The 12211-nt window shown below is 41.8% G+C and overlaps 1 protein-coding gene across 1 annotated transcript in view; it reads left to right on the top strand.

Moving 5' to 3' along the window:
* meis1a (Meis homeobox 1 a) overlaps positions 1–12211 on the top strand; it is a 62619-nt gene that overhangs the window by 31650 nt on the left and 18758 nt on the right. Inside the window, exon 10 of the mRNA XM_038734679.1 lies at positions 11574–11650. Within this exon, the coding sequence (XP_038590607.1) occupies positions 11574–11650 (77 nt within the window). The remainder of the gene's footprint in view (positions 1–11573; positions 11651–12211) is intronic.

The following is a 12211-nucleotide window of genomic DNA, read 5'->3' as shown; positions in this document are numbered from 1 at the left end:
AAACAGCTGCTCAACAGAGACGTCAAAAAAGAAAAGATCAGATTCCATGTGACTTGGCCTGTTCACACTGTCAGAAAAAGATCAGATCTGAGTCACGTATGGACAAAAAAATTGGATTTGGGTCACTTTGGCCTGCAGTCTGAACGTAGCCTAAGTGTCCTTGAGCAAGACACTGACCACTTACTGCTCCCAGGCTGGTAACAAGCGGAAACTTCCGGGTCTAAAATGTGAAGCCAGTGCTGAAGAGCCCCTAAACCTGCATTCTCTCCATCAGCCAGCAGAAAGAAGTGTGATTGTCTAGAAGTCTCTGAGAAAATGTTTCTACTTCTCAGCTGATTTATTCCCTCAGTAAACACTTTCCTGATGAGTTTATGGTCTCAGTCGCTAGTTTCAAGTCTTCTTCAGCACAGGATGATGTTCATTTAGTAAATTATGGTCCCATTTAGAGGAACAGAGACCAGGAAGCAGAGGAGGCTTTAGGGCTTGTGATTGACAAGTCTCTACCATGGCAAGCTGTCAGACAGGAAAAAGGTGAATTGTATCTGCTGCACTGTGTACATTTAACCAGCGGCGACGTTAATTACGAGTCAGCTATAAATCTTTTGCAGTAAGTACATTTCATTTTAAACCAGTTTTTCGCTGGCCTCAGTTAACATGAATTACAGGCGCCAACTAAGCTAGGTAGCGTCGCCCTCTCGTCACTGTTAGTGGTCAGTAGACTAGGACGGGCTATATAAATGCACTTCATTGCACTATTTCCATTTATCTGCCTCCCACAAACTTACATATTTCATACTTACATAATATGGGTTCAAGAGTTAGGATGGATTTTTGTACATATGTAAAATTTTGGTTTGACAGAATAAACTAAAGTAGAATTATGAAGTTCTCCAACGTTAGAGGCCATTAATGCAGCTAGGGAGTGAAGTTATTTAGTGTAACTGACTCCAACTATGGGCCTCATCAACAAATAACATTCCTGAAGTGCTGCAACAAACATTTACAACCTCTCAGGTGTCATGTGTGCACATCTAGAATTTGAATACTTTATAATAGTATCGTTACCAATAACACACAAAAGCAGCTACTTGGTGAAGTATTTACTGCGTCGTCCCCCATCAAGAGGAATAGTACACAATCAATCTGAGTTTTTCAGATTGCTGTAACAACATGCAGGGTCAGATTCAGAGTGAAAGCTCATTTTGCTCAGTAGAATTAGTTTGTCCAAAAGGATCAGAACAAAAGTTATTCCCACCAAACTTCATATTAAAATCTCCTCTCCTGTTTATGAGCATAAAGAATAAATCACCTTTCAATCGTTCTAATACCGAGAATATAAGAACCCAGAGGAAATATTATTTTTTATGAGCACGAAGCTGAAATGAATCGACCAGTAAAAGTGGGAGGACCCGGCTTAGTACTGAAAATCCCAGTCGTGACTGACTCATAAGTTTGGCTGAGTCAAGCAGAACAACCAAACACCACCATCACCTATTCCTCCCTGCAAACACAGAGAGGCTAAATCGGTCCCCGTTCGGTGGGGGTCGGGGCCGCTGCCAGGACTCTGAGCTGAACCTGGAGGACAACAAGTCCTGCAGCAGATGGGAGGTGAGAAGAACTGTGGGAGGGGGAGGAAACACTGGCACCTGAGGACGGGAGGGAAAAGAGGCACTAGCTGTTGGAGGTTAAGGTTGTGTGAAGGGCAGAAACATTCAATGCAAGCATCCAAACACAAAGCTGAGAAAGCAATCAAACAACATGATATTAAAGGAGCTACTCACCGACTCACAGAATGGAAAACGTGCAGCTGCGGTTTAAATCCATTTTACATGACTGCCAGAGGGCAACTTCATTAAGACTGAAAAAGCTCCTGTACATAATTTTGCTTAAACTGCATAATGAATACTTTTACTCAGTGGTGGTAACTAAGTATATTTCCTCAAGCACTTACATATCTAATATGTACTTTACTTTGTATTTTCTTTTCATGCCACTTTCTACTCCTCCACATCGCAGAGGGAGATATTGTAATTTTTACTTCACTACATTTATCTGACAGCTTCAGTTACTTTACAAAGTAGGATTTATACACACAAAATACATGAAGATTTAAAAATATATATGTTATAAATTAAGCTATCCAACAGTTTTACATTCATTACACATTACATTAATTTTTCATGTAAAATCATTTCATGGTTCACAAACGTAATATAAATGTATTTGTATAAATGTATTTGTAATAATTTTGAGTTTTAGACTGACAAGGCAAGCATTATGAAGGGGTCACATTGAGCCCTGGGCAATTGTGACAACATTTATCACAATATTCAGAATTTTACAATCAATTAATGGTCGGCGGTTCAATCCCCGGCTCCCCCAGGCTGCATGTCGAAGTGTCCTTGGGCAAGATACTGAACCCTGAGTTGCCCCTGGCGGCTGTTCCGCCAGTGTATGAATGTGTGTGAATGGTGAATGCAGATGTAGTGTAAAAGCGCTTTGAGTGGTCTAAGACTAGAAAGGCACTATACAAGTACTGAGCATTTACATGATACAACCAGCTACAATAGTAAAATGCTGCTTTTACATTAATGCACGAGTCTTTCTGCATTGAGTGTTTTTACTTTTTTATACTTTAAGTAAAGCATCAGCTAAATGAATAAATATAAGTACATTTTCCTTTCCATTTTCAATGCAGTACTTTTAGTTGTTATGGAGTAATTTTACAATGAGGTGTACTTTTTCTTAAAGGATCTGAATACTTCGTCCACTGCATTTACTTGGTGGAGGGTGTTCTGGCTTCATGGCTGCCTCCCCTGAAGTCGTACACAAAATCCTGCAGCCTCCTCTGAGCCAAAGCTCATAAAAGCCGAGCCACAAGCCGACGTGCTGTTTACGCCACACACAAACACACACACTGCCGGCTTTTCCATGTTTTCATTTTTTGTTTCATGTAAAAGTGCAAAAATCAACTGGATCCCTGTTAATGTAATTAGTGTGTAATTCACCTCCCGTCCCGCACACAGATGGTATTTGCTTTTTCACATAACCCGAGCATAAACAGGTGGGGACACTTTGTGTGTACGCTACCATTTGTTTACAGTCACCCAACTCATTAAAGAGCTGCTTCGGCTTAAAAATTACACATGAGCCTCCATAAAAACAGCTGGAAAGACTTTGCACGTCCAAGTGCTTCTCAGCACGGCGACAACAGAGCGGCAGAGTTTGCAAAAAACCTTCTGCATGAAGAGACGAGAGAAACGACTCCCAAACTTCAAAGCAAGCGCCACAATTACAGAGAAGGACTTCGACCCCGTTTGCTTGTCGGCCCGGCTGAGGAATGGGCCTCCTGAGCCGAGCGGGACAGATGAGTTAGCAGGAAGCCCAGGCGCTGACCTCGCAGCCCCCTGCCCTCCAACCATCAGGGGTCAGAGGGCGCCGGGACACCTCCATCCATCCATCAGCGGCTGTTTACAGCCACAGAGCTGCAGATGTGGGTGATGGCGAGGCCACGGCGACCCACAGGCACCAACACGTGTTCGGTCGCCTACCCAACCCCCACCTCCATCACCACCTCACCAGATCCACGAGCGTACAGGAAGTCTCACTCTAATAACGCCATCAGACATCAAACGCATCAAATGAAAACACCATTGCTTCAGCCTGGTCGCGGCATCTCCTCTTGAGTCTCTGGCCATCATCATATTCAAATGTTGGCAAACCTGCCAGCCATCATTACAGCCCAATCATTGGCGCCACAGATTTAACAAATGGAGATCATTAGCTCAACAGATTTGGAAGTAATCAATGGTTGATTATAAGCTAACAACAAGAATGAAAATGTGTGCTCGCAAAAAAATCAGAATGACAAGAAACTCAGATGACCATCGCAGGAATGTTTTTGGAGCCCATATGATGGCCCGTGTATCCCGTTTTCCTGCAGCGCTTTTGTGACGCGCGTCTTCAATAAACATTAGGACTACACTTCTCCAAGATGCAACAGCAGAACATTTTAATGGGAAACTAATAATGCTGCAGCTTTTTCTGCTGTGTCAGATCTGCTCCCTAGTGGATATACGAAATGGCACTGTCAGTGAATTGGACAATTTAAAAAACAAATTTGTTCAGCAAGCCCTCTTTACAATGCGTGTGGTTCCTGATTTAGTTCCTGGGTCTAAATCATGATTTGTACTTCTGCGTCGAGTCTACGCCTTAGCCTACGTCCACACATTTAGATTTGTGCGTTGTTCTGCATTACATTACATTTAGCTTGTGTCTTCTTGCTCAGGGGCACAATGGTAAATGCCTCAGTGGAAATCGAACCTGGGTCTCCCACACCAGAGGCATGTGTCTTTTCCACTTCACAATTACACTGCCAAAACGCTAGCTGGCGGTAGCGTTATGGCGTTCACTGTGTTGACTTCTGCCAGCCAAGCAAGCTGTCTTCCGGTTTACCCCTACGCTAATTTGAACAAGAGTAAAATATTAATTGTGCAGCTCTTCTAGACTTTTCAAATGTTATCAGACCTGGATACTGAGAGTTAAACAATTCATTTCACAGGGGTTTTAACGGTAACGTTACGGCTGCTAGTTTGGTGGCTAGTAAAATTTATTCAAAGCATAGAGTACTTCCTGTGAAGGAAATGTGATGCTACCAAGCCAACCAATCACAGTTCTTGCAGACCGTGTCACTTCGACGTGTAGTTACATATTTGGGTAGGTACAACAGCGTAGATTTGACGCAAAAGTATAAAATAAGGCATTTTAACCCTTTTGTTTTGTTAAAAATATCAAACTTTCAGGCCAAAAGCCCATATATATATGTAAAACTTCTATTAAAAGCAAAGTCCCAATTAAATGCCTTTAGTTCACCGTTTTGACCAATTAACGCAGGTCTCAATTAGAAGCCTGGTCTGGTTTTTTAATAGAAGTTCTTTGAAGGTATAAAACCTCTTGAAGTCTCTTGCCTGAACTGATACTGATATGTTTAAACTTTTGTCAGTACGAACATGCTACACATCGTTACATCGGTTAGATTCTCCAAAATTAAAAGTAGTATTCATTCAGAATTTACCGACATCATCAACAAGAGAGGCAGAAAAAGAAGTGGTGACTACTTGAAGTATTAATAAAGTCCATTCCTTGATTATTGATATTCCTTTAGTTTAAATAAAAAAATTAAACAGCTCTTCATAAAAAGTTGCAATAACTACAGCTACCTTCCTTATGATAAACAATTTGATAGTAGCTTATTTCCCATCTTTGCTGAGCAAGACTTTTGTGTGAAAGGAATCAAAGGCCCGTCCCATACAGCCAGGGGGGAGTTCAGCAATTGAAGCAGATAAAATCGCGGGCTATTAATTGAAGTTTTATGGTATATTGTGTATTAAATGTAATTCAATGTGAATCTGAATCAGATACAAGGTACAATTTAAAAAAAATAAATAAATAAATTCTTGACCAACGTAAAGGCTCTGAACAACAGAGACACCCAGAGATTCAGTCCAACAAGGTCAGAGGTTGTTTTGATGATTTGTTTTATTATTATTACATAAAATTCAATGGACAAGACAACACAAAGGTTTCTTATATAAGAAAAGAAATTCCAGCTGTCTGGACCGCCGTCTGATAAAACTCACCCTCCAATCTGAGCCTCTCTGGGTTTGGTTAAGAATGAAGGCCTCTGTGATCAGACGTTCATTTCTCTGCAGTGTGAGGAAGGCTGTTCTGTGGCTGTCTCACCCTGTAGTGAAAACATCATCCATTACCTCTGTGACAGGCCCCCCAGGGACCCCAGGGCCCGGCTCTCTGTGGGGGTCGCCTTTATTGACCCCAACACACACAAACACACACACACACACACATATACACAGAAAATGTCCAGCATGTGGTCACATACATCACGGAGCAGCCTTTCTTCCCTGACAGCGTAAATGAGCGTCCGTCAGATAATGAAGCGAGGAGGAGATGCCGATCTGCCAACAGATGGAGGGGGAAAGAATCGAGCTGTTTCCCCCCCCCCCCCCTTTTTTTTCCCAGTAATAATCTTAAACTTCTTCCTGTAAATAAATTCCTTTCCTTTACGTTTGATCAGGACCAGCGCTGACATGTCTGTAAAATGCTATCACACACACTCGCACTCTCTAAATGAGTAGTAATTACAGCCTCTTAACAGGTTTACTGCAACACTAAACAACACCTCCCCCCACTCCACACGATGAAACGGTGTATAAGGTGTAAAACACCTTCACACCTTTCTGCTGTCTGAATTGAAGCGGCTGCATCTGAATTATCGGTTTCAGTAATCTGACAGTCATGCCTACTTTACTCAGTGATTAGTCAGGCGTGAAAGAAGTTTTTGTGTGAACAACAAAATCCAACACCATGAATGTCTCTGAGGAGAGACTGTAGATTTGTCCTCTCTGTGACAGCACACATTTTAGGTTTTTGACTTCAGGCATGTTCAGGTGACACTTCGTACAAACTGAAGAACATTAAAAAAGTCAGAAAACTCATACGTTGTTGTTTGTTCATATCCAATATCGGACTCACGATCCATCAAAGAGCAAACACGCTGTAGTGTGGATGTGATATTGTATCAGCAAAACTGTAAATTTGTGTTTCCTTCCTTTAGTTGTCGGACTGTAACCTCTCCTTCAGATGAACTCAGATAAGCTCTACCTTCACAGGCAGTAAAACTGATCAGTAAAGCTCAGCCCTGGCGGTCCCTGACCAGTTTGGTGCTCGTCCAGGCTGCGAGCTGTGAGGCGGTCTGAGCTGCCGCTCCCTGCTAACAGGATTATAATTTTATAATGAGCAGGTGGCTCCAGATTAAAACCCTGAGTAGAAACTCTGAAATTAGACTGGGAGGTGGACCAGCCCTGAACCACGCACCATGTGTTTTGGCTCTCGCCTCATTTGCTGAAGGGAATATTCTGTGGTTTCAAACGTTTAATTTGCTTGCGTGCTGCATGTGACGGGTGTGATGAGCTGCTGCCGCCGGGAAGATCCTGGATGACACGTTAAAACAGGAAATAATTTGTTTAAGGCCTTCAGCAGCGTGTGTTTAAAAAACGTTTGGGTCAGGAGACGCTTGTAAAACATGTATCAGCTCTCACATAAAGAGCATTCTCGCCGCTCTTCACTTCGCTTTGTCTCGTTTTGTTTCGGAACAATTAGAGCTCCTCTCCCCGGAGAAGAAGACTGCGACTGTGAGGCTGGAAATGTGCTGAAACGACCTCATGGTTATCGCTCTTTGTGGCTAATTAGATGCAGTTTAGTCCAATTACCTGCTATCGGATCACAGGATAAAACCCTGCACTCTTGGCAGAGGCATGGGCGGGGTGGAGAAAAGAAGACATCAAAGACTTTCCTTCCTCACCACAGACAGAGATGTGGTGAGACTTCTGGTGTCGGCCCAGGGCCGTGTGATTGGCTGGCCAGTTCTTAAATAGCTTTATAGTTTTAATGAAACCAGGAGGCCGTTATCTTCCTGCTTGACATGTATTTCCCTTCACTGCCCTACTTTTATGCTCATATCTTCGCCTTTTGTGTCTTCCACATGTCGGCTTAGCTAAAGGTAAACGACACACAGTGAAAGGACAGTAATTAATTTACCCACGTACAAGTACATAGCTCAAATACAATTTTGAGGTACTTGTACTTAAGTTTTTCCAATTTCTGCCACTTCATACGTCTACTCCACCACATCTCAGAGGGACATATTGTACTTTTTACTCCACTACATTTTTTTGATAACATTAGTTACTAGTGACTTTGCAGATTCATATAAATATTACAAATTACAATCAATTAATAAATTATGATACTTTAAGATAAGACTTTATTGATCTCTGGGAGGGAATATATATATATATAGGCTCCATCTTCAACAGCTGCAACATTAAAGTGACAAATACATTAATGCATCAATTATAGATATATTATAGATGAAATGGGCCATGGGTATAAGTACTTTTACTTTTGGTTCCTTGAATATAGTTTGATGCAAATACTTTTGTAATTTACAGCTAGTTAGCATTAGTGACTTATTGCTATTTTTACGTGGGTAAAAGATCTGATTATTTCTTCTATCACTGAGTGAAAATATATCCAAAAAAGGTTATTTTTTTGTTCACACACATACAAACTGTGGTTTCAGTTTGTCTGCTGCGCCTGTCATTACTTTAAACCTGTGAAGGAAGAAGTATTTAAAGCCAAGTACCATTAACGATATTAAACGTGAAAAATACTCTTAACATCTTAAAATGTTTAAGTAAAAGTTTGTTTTATTTATTTTAGTTTAAGCAACATGTAACCGTAAAATTATCTGTTGTTAGACTTTGTTTAGTTTATGTCTAATTGATTGATTGTGATTATTAAGCTGAAAATGTGGCAGTTTTGCAAAATTCCTTAAGTTTACATATTTTTGGATAAATGATTTTTACCTGAGGCCACCCAGTATCATCTAATGTTTAAATTAAAATCTGCAACCAGTCATCCGTGCTATCAATCATCAATCCTAAATACATTGAGTCTCATATATTATATTCACAAGGAAGTGTGTTTTGTGATGTTTGATCATTTGCACAATCGATGCCCGAAAATTAATTTATTGTAGCAGGAGAAGAAGAACTTCGCAGGACAGTCAGAAAGTCTGTCAGAAATTGGCTGATAAACACAGCAAATTTAGCAGAGTCAGTAGTCGTGTTAGTGTCATCGCAGAGAAAATGAAGTTAGGTGACAAAAAAGCAGTCCATGATTAAATTGGGTAACGAGATAATTGAGAGAATATAATGTATTTCAAGTGAAGTTATACTGTGAGGTGTTATAATGGAGGATAAAGTGATTTTTCTGCCAGTTACTGATTCTGTTATGCCAAAATATTCATGCCAGTAAAATCTAATAACAAACCCCTGTTGTTGAATCTCTCAGAAAATTGTGTGCGATTAAAGTAATAGGTAGTAAGAGTCCCAGTTTAATGACAGTTCAGATATGTTCCAAGTGGTAGTCCAGATGTGCAAAGAGCAGGCTGTTCTAAAAAATAAATAATAAAGTAATGCAATAAAAAAAGACTTGTTCTAGAGGCCTGGATCTGTTTTGTTCAACCTAAAGAAAAAAGCAGTAATCTTAAATCACTCGTACGTGCCGATTGCTTCCTGCATGAAGCCAACTATTTTCATCTGAAATGTAGAACGTCTCCCAAAATGAAAATGTATCTCAGGAACAGGCTGTGCTTCACGTATACTCCCTGTTAAGTTATTTTTGATGAATTTGGTCGCAGCAAACGTGCGCTCCCAACATGTGTCCGGTCTTTGTGGCCGTTCTGCTCTGTTCTCTGCAGAGTTTAATGAGTCTGAACTTTAGCAGCGCTGCATGTTACATCCGTGTGAAAATAGCTCCTGAAAGTGCCGCTATCTGGGTCAGGGACGGGCAGCGACGTGCCGCGGAGGATCTGCAGCAGCTGGTTTCAGTCAGCAGATGAAGAAACTCTCTCTCTCTCTCTCTCTCTCTCTTTCGCTGTCAGCTGTTGCAGTGAAACCTTATTTATTGTTCACAGCGTTCCGTAACTTGGCTAAACTCTACATGAACTTTTCTTTTCTGTCCACTGACATATTGTCCATTTAGAGCAGATTTCCAGCACCTGGAGAAGGCTCGATAGCGCTTTTTAATTTCTGACACCACAAAATTGAGCATATGCAGATACCAATCTTTTTCATTTACTGATTTGGCAAACGCTTTTATCAAATGTAAATTTGAAGAACAACAAACAAATATCAGTCAGTAATGTAAGTCAGTCAGATCTATGATCAATAAATACTAGAGCTATTAGCACGCACAGCATCAATGGGGTAAATACCTAGGGGAAGAAGTAAGAGTTTACAAATAGTGCAATCGATACAAGAAAATTGTAAGGAAAGAAGAGGAGCACAGGAAGTGCATGTTAGGAGTTAGAGGTGTTACCAGAGAAAGCGTTCTCTGCAGAGTTTTCAAGAGCTTCTTGAAGTTAGAGAGGGACGCCCCTGCTCTGATGGCGTGTGGTAGCTCGTTCCACCATCGCGGTGTCACAGATGAGAACAGGGACTGAGATTGCTTTGTGTGAAGGGATGGCAGAGCCAGGCGGCGTTCGTTGGAGGAGCGTAGCGGCCGAGAAGGAACGTAAACTTGTATTATGGAGTTTAGGTAGATGGGTGCAGACCCAGTAGTCACTCTGTTTAAGTGAGTCCTTTTGGGCTGATCAAAAACCAGACGCGCCGCTGTGTTCTGAACCATTTGTAAGGGTTTCACCGCACAAGCTGGGAGACCTGCTAGGAGGGCATTGCAATAGTCGAGTCGAGAGATAACCATGGCCTGGGCCCGGTGTCACGAGGGGGCAGATGTATTTTCTGCCCCTCCAGTCTAGAACCAGCAATGGGCAAAATTTACCTGCTGCGTGTCGATTGTAGCCTCGGCCTATTTGTTTCTATACAATATTCAAGAACCCTAGTATTTGACTTGAGTGTGTTATGTAGCTTAGGTCACTGTCACACAAGATAAAGACTGAAAACGGCTTTCTCATTTCAAACCGCCTCGACTGATTGGTGTATTGCATGTTATGCCCTACACACCCATGACTAATTCACAGACTAAGTAAAACCCTTTTGAACCACGCGCACAGACAATTTTTTTTCTGCCGTCAACCATGCCAAGTTTGAGTTGGACACGCCCCAAACGCAACTCCACCATGCACTTCACGTCGTGAAGGGCCCTGTGTATTGAGGTACACATATAAAAAGATTTGCCCCCTTGCCACTTTTAACTGACCCCTCTGTACCAGAAGCTGGTTGGTGTACTGAGTGAGGGAGGGCCTGATTTTTCCACACTGGTTGGAGTGATGGTTGAGGAGCCATATGCAACTTGCAGGTACCTGGAATTGTCTGATCAAATGTTATGCTTAAGTGGGTAATGTACAAAATTAAATCCTTTTATAGTACACAATTCTCTCTTCGTTTACCCACATCCTGGTAACTGCATGAAGGTTTATGGCTGGGACAAAACACCAACAGTAAACCTGCAGCTGAACTTCAGAAGGACTTTTCATGCATAACTTTTCTTCCATTTCTTGCATTGTAGTCACATGATGAGGGGAAAACTTCTTGGACATTTGGTAATGGTTCCAACTTGAAACCGGTTCTTGATACCCAGCCCTACACACATAGTAGCAATACAGATCAATACATACATGAACATGAACATACATATGCAGCAGAACTGTACACACAGAGGGATGAAGCTGTGCAGCCTCCGGTCTGTTCTGATCCTCCACTGTTAGAGAAACATGCCTGAACGACCCCCAACACACACCCATTCTAATTAAGGACTCTTTCTCTCTCCTCTTGGCGTCCCTCCCTAATTGGCTTCTCATTAATTATGCTCCATTTCATATTCCCTTAATGAGTCTAAACCCGCCTCCCTTCTTTAACGCTAATTAGCAGCTTTGAGGCTCACACTGACAACAACAACATGAAGAAGAGGAAACAGCCTTGTGATGTTTCACAGTGTGTTAACATCTCTTGTGTTTTGTCTCTCTGCAGCACCCCTACCCTTCAGAGGAGCAGAAGAAGCAGCTCGCTCAGGACACCGGCCTCACCAACCTGCAGGTCAACAACTGGTGAGTCTGCGACACTGACGACGCCACACATTACACTACCCCCCCCACCCTGAGGCAACCTGAAGCTAATGATTTGAATGATTAATTCCTGTGGGGGTTGCCCTGTGTCCAAATATCCCCCCACTTACTGTTACAGAGGGCAGGAGGCAGTTAATTGGAGCCTTAATTGGAGCTGGAGGGTGGATGTGGGGAAGTAGGGACCTGTTGGATGTTTCCTGGTCCATTCTGTTTACTGATACAGAAATGGAAACATCAGTAAGTTTCACTGCTGAGGATTTAACCACTAACACACAGTGGCAACTTTTAGCCAATTTCCAAAGTATATTCATGTTTTGTGACCGTTTTCACACAAAACAAGGAAGTTGTTTAGGAATTTCACCGGCATTTTAAGAACAGAACCTTGTCCCAGTTTTTATTTGTCATTTTTTTTCATTTGGTTTAGTTTAATTCAGGTAAGTAGCACTGCTTGGTGAAGGTTAGGGAAAGATCATGTTTTAAAGGAACCAACATTGATTGGCAGGAGACGGGATTCAAACACCAGTAACACACTTTATGCACCCA

Source organism: Micropterus salmoides, unplaced genomic scaffold (assembly GCF_014851395.1).
Source record: "Micropterus salmoides isolate LMB-PRFRI ecotype aquatic unplaced genomic scaffold, ASM1485139v1 Ms_hic_scaffold_1, whole genome shotgun sequence".
Classification (NCBI taxonomy): Eukaryota; Metazoa; Chordata; class Actinopteri; order Centrarchiformes; family Centrarchidae; genus Micropterus; species Micropterus salmoides.
This window is presented reverse-complemented; position numbering and strand designations above follow the sequence as displayed.